This window comes from Nannobrachium achirus (genome assembly GCF_963921795.1).
Source record: "Nannobrachium achirus genome assembly, chromosome: 21".
Classification (NCBI taxonomy): domain Eukaryota; kingdom Metazoa; phylum Chordata; class Actinopteri; order Myctophiformes; family Myctophidae; genus Nannobrachium; species Nannobrachium achirus.
This window is the reverse complement of record NC_137828.1, coordinates 37,061,869-37,075,129: the sequence shown is the minus strand read 5'-3', so window position 1 is coordinate 37,075,129 and position 13,261 is coordinate 37,061,869. Positions and strand designations below refer to the sequence as shown.

Below are 13,261 nucleotides of genomic sequence, written 5' to 3'. Positions count from 1 at the left end.
GGGGGGGGGGGGGGGGGGGAGAAAAAAGAAACAGGTGCACACAGCCATCAGTACAGGTTGTGCTAGAGGGAAACATGGCAGGATTGCTACATCGCTGATTGGGATTGGTGGACACACGGAGGGTCACAGGGTATAAGTACTGCCCTGCGGTCAGCTCAGTCCTCACTGGCAATCATGAAGGTCCTTCTGCTCCTCGGATTGGTGGCAATCGCCCTGGCTGACCTCACCCGCTTCGAGGGGTAAAATCTTATTTTGAATCTTATTGTTTTATGAAGCAAAAAAGGTTTTGTGTGTGCTTTGTGTGTGTGTGTGTGTGTGTGTGTGTGTGTGTGTGTGTGTGTGTGTGTGTGTGTGTGTGTGTGTGTGTGTGTGTGTGTGTTCAGAAGGTGATTATGCATTCTTTTTTTAATTAATGAAAGTGAATGACACAACAATGCCAGGGAATTTCCTTTACATGAAATTGGCGGTGCAGGAGCCACTAGTCAGTGCATTAATGGTACTGGCTTGATGGCTTTAGCCCTCATACACGGAAAAAGAAAAACAGGAGAAGCAAATTATTCATCAGATGTTTCACAATGCATCATGTGTGAACATTTGTCCTTAGACCAAGATAAAAAGCACATTCACATGAAAGTTAAATTGCCTTACTCAGGGGCCTTTCTGAGGTATTGTGCAATGTTGCACAACTTGAATAGAGCAAAGATTATATTAAATATCAGGGGTATTATGCAATGTTGCATAATACTTGAATCGAGCAAAGATTAAATGAAATATGTGCAGACTTATAAAAGTATTATTACAACTGATACAAAAGTATATCAGCGTCATCAATCATTCCACGTGGCTTTATATGCCATGATTCTGTTCATCTGTTTCACATAGCTAAGATACATTGTTTAAGAAGAGGTGACTACAGACCCCAAGTTCACATTAACTACTGTCCAACAAAGTAATTATACCAAGATTAACATCCTGGGTTAACAGCAGAGATACATTTCTGCAACCTTATGTCACGTGTACCATGTGTTCAAGTATACATACAAGCCTTGAATTTGGTCTTGTCCGTTTTTAGGGTACAAATGCAAGGCCATAAATTGTACTTGAGGGTAAAAGGATGATTTTATTTGTGGTTTGAAATAAATAAATAAAAGCTGTGCACCCGCTGTGGGATAAACATTTCACAAAAAAATGCCAAACTGTGGGAGCACGATGGCCATGGAATTCCTGCCCTGGTACATGCTATCTCTATTTTTCACATATTGAAACAATGTACTGTTCACAGACCTGTCTCTGTCTGTACAAACCTCTAGGTTGCTTGTGTTCTTTCCAAACTGTTTTGTAATCATCCAGACAAACAAGAAAGGCTTGACTATTGTAGCTAAATCTTTGAGATTTATGGCATTGTTGGCACATAAGGATATTAAACCCCAGTATCCATTTTCAATGGGTAACATTAGCAGATCTACAAGCTTGTAGATCGGCCATTTTTGGTGGAGAGGTTTGGTATAGGCGGAAGAAAGGGGTCCAAGTACAGAGCACTTGTGGAAAAGGTACTCGCATACCTGAATGTAGAAATAGGGTACGGTCACACCAAAGTATGGTTGCAAGTGGATTCTGCCAATGCATTTCAATGAGAATGGAGCATTTTTTTGAGAAATCCACAAATGGCAGATTTCTCAGAAAATCTGCTCCATTCTCATTGAAATGCATTGGGGGAATCCGCTTATCAGCTGGCAACCATACTTACGTGTGACCGTAGGCCTACCCATACTCTGTTTCAAGTAGAAGTCCGGAATAAAAGAAATTACTTGAGTAAAATTACAAAAGTATTGGTATATCAAAATGTACTTAAAGTACCAAAAGTAGAAAGTACTCATTATGCAGAATGTCCCATTTCACAAGTTTTCAAATGTATAAAATATATAGGCCTATATAAAAATCTTTTGAAAATAGAGTAAATGTACTCAGTTAATTTATTCCACTACTCGTGTCCAGTTTAGGGTTTAGTGACAATTTAGTGACAGTCACAATGCGCCGATGCGGCTCATGGTGAGCTTATAGATCTGCTATTTTGTGAATTGGGACATTCTGCAATGACATTGACTACTTTCTACTTTTGGTAAGCTACTTAGTAGCTCACATTTTGATGCCAATACTTTTGTACTTTACTTTTGGAATTCTGTACTTTTACTTGTAACAGAGACAGAGTAGGCCTATTTAATACATAGTATACTTTTACTTAGCCTAAGTAAGAAATGTGAGAACTTTTTTCCCTGGGTATTTAATGTGAGGGCCAAATGTGTATGATTTGGTGTTCTTGGCTTTTCTGAACAACAGTGAGAAAGTCTTCCGTCTGAAGCCTACTCTGGACGACCATGTGACCCTCATTAAGGAGCTGAGTGACAGCATGGAGGTACAGTTCCGCACGCACGCACACTCGCACGCACGCACGCACGCACGCACGCACACACACACACACACACACACACACACACACACACACACACACACTCTACAGGGGTTACATTGGTTTGTTAAAGGTGATAGGCCTAGCAAAATTGGAAATTGGGGCTATTCCAGTCAGTTCAGTGTAGATTGTGCAGATTTAATTATTTGTATTCTTCTTTATTCTAAAAAAAAAATACTTTTTTATTATTTTGATTATTTTAAGAAATTAGGCAATAACCCATAATAAGCTGACAAAGAATTACATTCTGAATTCCCACTTGCCAATTGAGTGATTGAGAAACTCATTAATATTGTGCACACACTTGAGTGTGTGTGTGTGTGTGTGTGTGTGTGTGTGTGTGTGTGTGTGTGTGTGTGTGTGTGTGTGTGTGTGTGTGTGTGTGTGTGTGTGTGTGTGTGTGAGCGTGCGTGCGTGCGTGCCCATGCGTTTTTTTTTTAGAGAGAGCTCTGAAGAAAACCAACTAGGCCTATTGTACAGTGTATGTTCTGCACTGAAGTGTTTGTCTGTGGCGCCATCTGCAGGTTGACTTCTGGAGGCCCGACAGTGCTGAGCTGGTGACCATCGACATTGACGTGGACATCCATGTCGACTCCACCCACGCTGACATGGTGTTCACCATGCTGCAGCAGAGTGGCATGGAGCATGAGTAGGTCACACACAACACACAGCTGTTTTATCATTTCCTTTCACAATGAAAATTAATGTAATGCTTCTCTAACCATATTGTGCGTAGAGTAGACTGTATAGGCCTATTCTCAAGCTACATACAGTAGCAGTAGCATATATATATATATATATATATATATATATACATACATATATATATATATATATACATATATATATATATATATATATATATAGGCCTACATGTATATATATATATATACATGTATATATATATATATATATATATATATACATGTATATATATATATATATATACATATATATATATATATATATATATATATATATATATATATATATATATATATATATATATATATATAGACCTATAGCCTATAGCCTTTGTGTGTGTGTGTGTGTGTGTGTGTGTGTGTGTGTGTGTGTGTGTGTGTGTGTGTGTGTGTGTGTGTGTGTGTGTGTGTTATGTTATGTTATTTTTTATATAAAAACACATGAACCACATTCACCCCTGAGTAGTACGCCTGGCTACGTGAGGTTACATTCACCCTAGCATCCCTATTTTGGGCATGTGTTGCTGATAATCTTGCAGAGTGCATTATTGTTGCCGCAGCACAGGGGAATGCAAAACTCTTTGGCCAAAAGTGCTACAGTAGTACTGTGCCAGAGTTCTTTAATGAGGCTAATTTATACTTAATTGTATAAGACATACTTTTGATGAATACATCGAATTATGATCTAGGCTTTGCAGTTGACTGATGGACTCTGTTCCCCAGGGTCCTCATTGAGGATCTGCAGGCCTCCATTGAGTCTCAGATGGACATGAAGCCAGAGCCTAGATCTCACAGCTACACCAAGTACAACAGCTTGGACAAGGTCGGTCTCTTTAACAAATGGTTATCTCTATTTCTCTATGTCTCGTCCTCTGGTCTCACTCACTGATCTGATCTCCGGCTCTTTCTTTTGATTTCAGATCCAGAGCTGGATCGCCTCCATCTCCTCTTCCAACGATGAACTGGTCAGCAAGCAGGTGATTGGAAACAGCTACGAGGGACGCCCCATGACTGTCCTCAAGGTATTATACTTTTTACTTAAAGAAATAAGGTTTTAAATGAAATGTATTACCTATTTTAAATAGTTATGACTGGTCTGTTTATACTTTATATATGTCTCTTGATTTAAGATGGATTATAAATTAGGTTTAACTCATTAAAACTGGGAAAGCATCAGTAATTTTAGATTTTAGTGTTTGCGAGCTTGTACATCTGCTATTTTTGAAGATTTTTGAATATTTTTGAATTGCGAAAAAGAGAGCATGATCTATAAGGCATTTGTAGAATTGTCCTCAAGTCTTAATCAAACCTACCTACAGTATGTAGGTTTATAGCTGGTAGCAGGTAGCTATGTATGAAAACATACATGCTTATACACTTTTATGTATATATTATGTAAATATATACAATTCAGTACATCTCAGTTGAAGAAACATTGGATTTCATTTTTTGTTTTTTAAGTGTACAGTTCCTCATGGGATTTGTGATACTTGGTAGAGTAACAGAAGCCATAGCCCTTCTAATGCCTAAACTTTGACACCCTTAGATCGGCAAGCAGTCTGGTGCCACCAAGCCCGCTATCTTCCTGGACTGTGGCATCCACGCCAGAGAGTGGATCTCTACCGCTTACTGTCAGTGGTTTGTGAAGGAGGTAAGGAAGACACTCTTAACCACATGGCGATAACCACAATTTTACAATTTACAATTTAGGCATTTAGCAGACGCTCTTAATCCAGAGCGATTTACTGTAAGCAGGGAAAACTGAAACACAAGGTAATACAAATGCATATAACAGTAATCCAGGATCATAGGTAATCCAAGAACCTATCATCTGTCAAAACAGTGTGATTTAACAAAATCAATAATCTGTACATTGAAACTATACACACTATAGGATGCCAGGTCTACAAATGAACCTGACATCGTTCTACTTAACGTGATATCTAAATTTCAACCAGCCAGTTGGTGAGGTGGAGTTTTCCCAGGCTAAACTCACTTCACTTTCTGCCTCTACCTCCTCAGGCCCTGTCCACCTATGGTAGCGATGCTCAGATGACCAGCCTGCTCAACGAGATGGATGTCTTTGTCCTGCCTGTCTTCAACATTGACGGCTACGACTATACCCACAAGAGCGTATGACGGACATTCACTTCTACATCTATTCTTTCACACTGTAACCTAATGGAAGCCAGGCTGTATTAGCTGTGGTAAAATTATATAATATGTTGCATTTCAGTGTGTATGCTGTTTTGTCTTTTGGAAATGTAGAACAGAATGTGGAGGAAAACTCGTTCCAGGAAGTCTGGATCCGGCTGCATCGGTGCTGACCCCAACAGGAACTGGAATGCTGGCTGGTGCAGTAAGTATCACATACTGAAAAAGCTATTAGGCTACTGCATCAAAAGTAATCAACAAACTATACTATAAAAACTGGTCCAAAATGTTTAAAGAGGCAATTATTGTGGGGGGGAGGGGAGGGACATTTTCACAATATGTATCTGTGAAACAAATTGTAATGCCTCAACTCCTGCCATGTGGTTGTCATGGTGGGGGTCCCCAGTTCAAAAATCATTTTTGGGGGGGTTGCAGCCTGAAAAGGTTCAGAAACACTGACATAGATAGAGACTGCTACATCTTGAGGCGCTTACTTACAGTACAACTCACGAGAACAAACTGATGTCTCTCATCAAAGCTTTCATTGTTTCACACATTGTGAAGACTGGGATGAAATCCCATTGTTGTAATTTCTTCCGTCTGTTTGCCTAAAAAAAAAACTCTCCTCCATCATTGTGATTTCATCGCAGCTACCGGAGCCTCCAGCAACCCCTGCAGCGATACCTTCTGCGGCTACAAGCCCGAGTCTGAGATCGAGGTCAAGAATGTTGCCGACTTCATCCGCAGGAACAAGTCCATCATCAAGGGCTACATCACCATCCACTCCTACTCCCAGCTGCTGCTGTTCCCTTACTCCTACACCTTCGACCTGGCAGCCGACCACAGCGAGCTGGTTAGTATTATACACTAGTTCAGGGGCCTTCAACATTTTCAGGCCAAGGACCCCTTAGTTGAGAGAGAGATGAAGCAGGGACCCCCACAACCTGTTCATAGATTCCATATAGTTTCATCTTTTGACAGCACAATCATCAGTGTATTTTGGATTCGTGTCAATTTGTGTTTTCAGATATTTAACCACTTGAACCATCAATACTTATAAAACTTGACCTTTCCCTCTGTACTTAGTCTGCTCTTTTTCCCCTCTACACCAGAGCTCTTTGCCGAAAATAGCCGTTCTACAAGCTCACAACGCATTGCAGTGCGAGGCGTTGTGAGCTTGTAGATATGCTATCTTTGGCTAAAGTTCTCAGAATATTGACGCTCAAGTGGTTAATACAAAAAAGGAGAAAATAAAGTTTCTATCACACAAAGATTTGGAGGACCCCCTGTAGTAACTCTGAAGACCCCCCAGGGGTCCCGGACCCCCTGTTGAAGACCCCTGCACTAGTTATTTGACTGGTATATGAGATCATATATTACTCTCACAAAACATGGATAGACCACATGTGTTGGGGAAGTTACTTTAACATTTCCAAGTAGTGCATTACAACTCTCTGTGCCAAGTAACACATTATATTACTTTTGTGTTCAAGTGCTAAAGTTGTATTTCTTTGTTCCTCATGAGAGTAATATTATTACATTAACATTACATAACGTGTTACTTATGTAATGTGAACTGACATACAATATATTGTAGTTCATACAGTTAAGTGTTGACCGTAGCATCTTGGAGCACAATGCTCTTGATTCAAAGAACACAAACCAGAACAGCACAATCCACTTATAGTGGGCCTTCTGTTCTTTGAGAGGAATATCTTAGATCAGGAATAAATGTCTTCAGCAATAACTTTGATTGATTGGATACTTTATTTGAAGTTTGCATAGGAAAGGGTACAGGACAGTACAGTTCAATTCACTGATACAAGGTCAACTAAAAGGATAAAGACCACAAGAAAGCTGTTAGGCTTGTTTGCATTGGAGTCCCTTTGTACTCAATTCATACCCAGAATGATCCACCCATGCGCCATGCTTGTCAACTCCAGACAAAGTGGAATTAATTTATTCAATCATTGATTAATATATTGACAAACTGAAAGGGTGAAATTACTGAAATTAATTGCAAACATACTTCCTAATATTTTTCAAGGCTTCATCAAATGGAACATGGTGCCAAGCAGAGAACAGAAGAAAAAACGAAATACTGAGTGTATTGTCAAAAGGCTTGTGCCATAACACTTGTGCCATCAGGAAAGAAAATTATATAAATACAAATGATAGGGTCGGTCCAGGTACAGTGTGTACAGTAATGAACATTGTAAACCATCTACGGTATAAACATGTGAATCTTCCAGCATCAGTCAGTATCAGTGGATATCTTTCACGTTATATCTAAGTACATTTCTCAATTGCCATTAGCCATAAATTATAAATATATTCTGTGTAGAGCACACACGTCACAGGTGTTCCTTTGTCCCTAGTTATTTCCCTAATTATTTTCACGTCGTGTCCCTCGTGCAAGAGTGAGACCCAACCCACAGAACCATTATTATCACACTTATCTGACTCCATATTTAGCAAATCATCACGTCCCTGATCACCTCGTGGCTCATGTGGTTCTTTCTCAAAGGAAGCTCTTTTACCTGTAATCGACATCTCGCCGGGGCTTAACACTCACACCCTACAGCTCCATCTCTCACCCTGACTGCAGTGGATCACACATTTCTGTCTCTCCATTTACTCACTCCTACTCACTTCTCCTCCCTCCCTCTCCTCCCCTCCCAATGTTTTATAGAACAAAAGAGCTCCGGGAGTCCATCCTATCTGATCTCTCTGCACTACATCCTCAAATGTGCTCCCCTGCTTGTGCATTTCTCTCATTTCCTGTATGCCGCACTATTGATTTCAATACAGTATATCCAGCATCTTGGATGTTGCAATGCAATCCCAATTCCATACATGCACTGATAACATTTTCCAACTTACATTCATATAGTACACTCTATCTACAGCACACAACAGAGTAGGGTTAGGTTATGGTACAGGGTTCAGGGTGTTTGTATTGTATTGTACTGCTGTGTTTTTCATTTATACACTTTATTTTGTGTGTGTGTGTGTGTGTGTGTGTGTGTGTGTGTGTGTGTGTGTGTGTGTGTGTGTGTGTGTGTGTGTGTGTGTGTGTGTGTGTGTGTGTTTTCTATCTCTGAATTATAGATGAAGGTTGCTGTGGAGGCTTCTGAAGAGCTGCGCAGCCTGTACGGTACCAGATACACTAGTGGACCTGGTGCTGCTACCATCTGTAAGTATTACAATAAATGTCGCAGCCAAACTATTTTCCGTGCTAAAGAAGGGACATACTGTACTGTACTGTACTGTACTGTACTGTACTGTACTGCACTGTACTGTACGGTCGGAGGGTGTTGACAAGATGCTTGCTATAGGGCTCTTTTTACGTGATGACCTGCGTCTCGTGATGTTTTCACAATGTCTAAGCTCACGCAAAATTGTCAATGTTCATTTAACCCGCGACAGTGCAAAAACTGACCTCCATTTGGTTCCATTTTGACACTGCATAGACGTAGTGAACGACAAGTGTGTCAAACCTAGAATTAGTTTCAAAGCAAACTGTCCTTGGCTGTCCTGATTAATTATCACAATGCTATCTCTCTCCCTCTTTCTCCCTCTGTTACCCCCTCTCTTTATCTCTCCCCCTCTCTCCCTCTATCACTGCCCCCCCCCCTCTTCTTCTCTCTCTCTCTCTCTCTCCCTCCTTCTCTCTGTCTCTCTCTGCCTCCCCGCCAGACCCCGCCGCTGGAGGTTCAGACGACTGGGCCTACGACCTGGGAGTGAAATACTCCTACACCTTTGAGCTGCGCGACACCGGCCGCTACGGCTTCCTGCTGCCCGAGTCCCAGATCAAGCCCACGTGCGAGGAGACCATGCTGGCCGTCAAGTACATCATGACGTACGTGCAGAAGAACCGCGACTATTAGAGAGGAGGGGGGGCCGCCTGCCAAAAGAAGACCCCTGCCAACTCTACCCAACCCCCCAACCATCCCCCCTTCACCCTTCCAAACCTCTCAGCCGTCCTCATCCGGTAGCCATGGATACGGGGCAACCACCCGCCACGTCCTCTCACTGTGCTTGACAGAATGTCAAGATGAGTGCAAACAATAAAATCAATGATCCATCCCCACTACTCGCTGAATCGATTCGAGTCCAAGCGTGCGTGTGTGTGTGTGTGTGTGTGTGTGTGTGTGTGTGTGTGTGTGTGTGTGTGTGTGTGTGTGTGTGTGTGTGTGTGTGTGTGTGTGAGAGAGAGAGAGAGAACAATGCAATGTGTGCTGGACTAAACTTTTGTCATTTTGCTATCAAAATACATATGAAATGCTATGTACGGTATTTGTTTTAAAAATAATAATCATCATATCATTATACAGACGTGCATACTTAAAAAATCAATATCTACGGCAGAAAATGATTGGAACTTATTTGAACAATTACTAAGCCATGTTAGGGGGGAAAACACACACACACACACACACACACACACACACACACACACACACACACACACACACACACACACACACACACACACACACACACACACGAAGTCAGACGAAATCCTCATGAACCCATTCAGGGTTGAGCACTTTAACACCTACGTTATGCAATCCTTTTGAATCATGAATGAGGACAAGAAACAAAGAGACCCACAGACACTTTGTAGACTCCTCGCTGTAGCCTACAGTAAAATCCTGAGTGTTCCAAAGAGTGTAATAAATGTACCTGTATATAGGCCTTTGAGGCTGGGCAGTGGTGTAAAGTAACTAAGTACATTTACTCATGTAAGTATTTACGTTCCTGGAGTATTTTCAGTACTTTTCTTCTACTTCATTACATCTCAGAGGCAAATATTGTACTTTTACTCCACTACAATTACTTTAAAACGTTAGTTACTAGTTACTTTGTCGATTTTGATTATTATTACAAAACATACATTACATTTACCCACTTCAGCCCTATATAGGCTACTATACATTTCAGCCATTTGAAAATAGCCGATCTACAAGCTCACAATGCATTGTATATCTGCAATTTTCAAAATATTTTTTTACATTTTATACATTCTACAGTCTGCATAGTGAGTACTTTCTACATTTGGTAAGAACATTTTTATACCAATACTTTTGTATTTATCTCCACATTGTAGTACTATACTTTTAATTAAGTAACAAATGCGAGTACTCTTTCCACCACTGAGGCTGGGAGATCCCTCCTGTGAACTGGCACTGTTCCAGGGGTGGTTGTGGGGGGACCAGGGACGTGCTGGCCATTGGGAAAAGCGGGACAACTCCCGAACGGCCTGTTCATTCCCAGCCGGTCCAGGCCGACCATTAGGACAAAAAATAAAAAATAAAATGTCGGCCTTCGTTCCATTTTGGGGGCTGGGCGGCCAACAAAGTAAATCGTCACTGTCGGGCAGAAACCTCGTATCTCCAAGTTTCAAATTTGTAAATTTTTTCGCAAAGCAAAGCCCTGCTTCACCATACAAGGCCGCCGCACAAAAGTAGTGAAAACAGCAGATCTACAAGCACACAACGCCTCGCACCGCGAGGCGTTGTGTGCTTGTAGATCGGCTGTTTTCACTAGTTTAAATCGTTTTTAAAATGATAAATACAAAACAAACGGTTTTGGACATACAAGGTTTCCACCCGACAACAACGAAATATAACTCATGTAATTGGCCCACTGGCTTGTCACTTGTCATGATCTGAAATGGCAAATCTTTGAGTAGCGCGCAATGAGAGCCTCTCTTTTTCCCGGGCTGAATCAGGGGCCCAGCTCGTCCCTGGCTGGGAGATCCCTCCTGTGAACTGGCACTGTTCCAGGGGTGGTTGTGGGGGGACTGTGGTCTGTCTGGCTGTGCAATACGTGACAACCATACAGTATTGACTCCATGGCAGCGTCTGTGCTCTGCCAACCATGTGCCTGACTAGAGAATATAAATGGCCCAAAGAGCTGAATAATTGAATCTAACCCAAACCTTAAAAGCATAAGAGACAAATATTTATGACATAGGCTATTCGTGTGATTTATGTGATTTGTTATATCGTGCAAAGGGTTCATGTTTGTAGTTTGTGACTGGTGATGTGCTGTTTTCTCATATTTTGGAAAACCTTTTTGTTGTTGTTATTATTACATTAGATTGGTGTATTAAACAGAACATGGCTGGATTTCACTCTTACATAAACATTAAAAGCATGCCAGTCAAATTTTAAAGCTTTCAAGAAATACAAACTATGGCGACACAGTAGGCCTACACCTCTGCTCTCCCCTGGATGCTAATCCTACCCTCAAGTCTGCCCAGACAATAAATCATTGTTATGTAATGTGAATGAACAGAATGACCTCTAGCAGTAGTGGCCATTCTGCATGTGCTGCTGTTTGTTCTCCATTCCACTAGATGGTGACAACAGCAAATATAAAGCGTGGAACATTTTGTCCCTTTATAGTAGGCTACTTTTATATAACAACAACAACAACAACAACAACAATAATAGTTATTATACTAATATTTATTTATTTTAATTATAAATAAAATAAAAACTAAAACATTACGAGATAGACTGTAAAGTGAAGTTGAAAAAGTTGACACCATGGCACAGGATTAGGCCTACAGCAAGTGATGTAGACATACTAGGCCTACTAGGCTATTATTACAAATATAAACTAGAAGCAGTGCTCTTCCGAGCACAGGTCTCCACCAGGCTGTGCATCCTGGTGGTGCTACTGTATAATAGGCCAATGTATAAAGGGTGGCATATGTTCTTCACCTTATCTCTTTCATGGCAATCGGACGCTGCATGCATGATTTGAAGCATTGTGTTCCAAAAATGTGTTTTGCTAAAGTCTACCTGCTGGTGGCGCTATAACAGGCCAATGTGAAAAAGGTAGCATTTGTTCCTTGACCTAGTGGGAATATGTGTGGCAAATCTCACGGTAATCGCAAGCTGCGTTGATGATTTGAGGCATTTTGTTCAAAAACTGAGCAATCCTGCAAACTTTGGAAGCCAATATTAGCCAATCAGGATGGAATATGAAATATCAGACGGATCGTACTTGATCACATGACTATAGAGATACTGTGTACCGATTTGCATGATTTTTGGATAAAATCTCAAGGAATAATAGGAAAAATTGTGTTTTACATAAGTCGGCCTCCTGGTGGCGCTATAAAAGGCTGATGTGAAAAATGCAGGGAAAGGGTTTTTCCTTGGCCTCTAGGGAATGCGCTTACAAAGTTTGAAACTGATCCATGGAGTTATAGGTAAAACCTCAAATCGGCCTGTTATAGCGCCACCATGAGGCTGCTTTCAAAAATTTTAAGTGGCATTTCTTCTTCGACCTAGTGGGAACGTGTGTGCGCGATTTCATGATAATTGCACTTTGCGTTTGGGATTTGAGGCATTTTGTTCCAAACGGCTCAATCCTACAAACTTTGGAAGCCAAGCTTAGCCAATCAGGATGGAATATGAAAAATCGGACAGATCCGTGTCGATCACATGACTGTCGAGATACTGCCTACCGATTTGTAGGATTTTTGGACAAAATCTGTAAGAGTAGTGCACAGAAATGTGTCTTGCGAACATCGGCCACTAGGTGACGCTAGAAAAAGCCCATTTGAAAAATTTAGGGCAGAGGTTCTAGATTGGCATCCAGGGAATATGTGTGCTCACTTTGGCAGCGACCGGGCCAACGGCGACTGAGATTAGCTGCACACAAACTGCGAGGACACACGGACGGACACACGGACGGACGCACGGACACACGGACGGACGGAGGGGAAAACATACTCTCCCTCAGCCTTCGGCTGGTGGAGACAAATATGTTGTTGACACGTAACAGTCCACGTGTGTGTATAGTTACTAAAAGGAGTTTGAATACATGTTGCTCCTAGAATTGCACAAGTGGCAGAGGGAGAGAGAGAGAGAGAGAGAGAGAGAGAGAGAGAGAGCGAGAGAGAGAGAGAGAG

General features: G+C 41.3%; 1 protein-coding gene across 1 annotated transcript; it reads left to right on the top strand.

Moving 5' to 3' along the window:
* Positions 1–174: 174 nt before the first annotated feature.
* cpb1 (carboxypeptidase B1 (tissue)) lies at positions 175–9,397 on the top strand (the record flags this gene model as incomplete). Its single annotated transcript, XM_080751520.1, has 11 exons — positions 175–239; positions 2,338–2,413; positions 2,992–3,116; positions 3,895–3,994; positions 4,092–4,193; positions 4,718–4,822; positions 5,194–5,304; positions 5,440–5,530; positions 5,976–6,178; positions 8,437–8,521; positions 9,025–9,397. The coding sequence occupies 11 exons, from the start codon at positions 175–177 to the stop codon at positions 9,213–9,215; spliced, it is 1,254 nt and encodes a 417-aa protein (XP_080607646.1). The 3' UTR covers positions 9,216–9,397.
* Between the last annotated feature and the right edge of the window lie 3,864 nt (positions 9,398–13,261).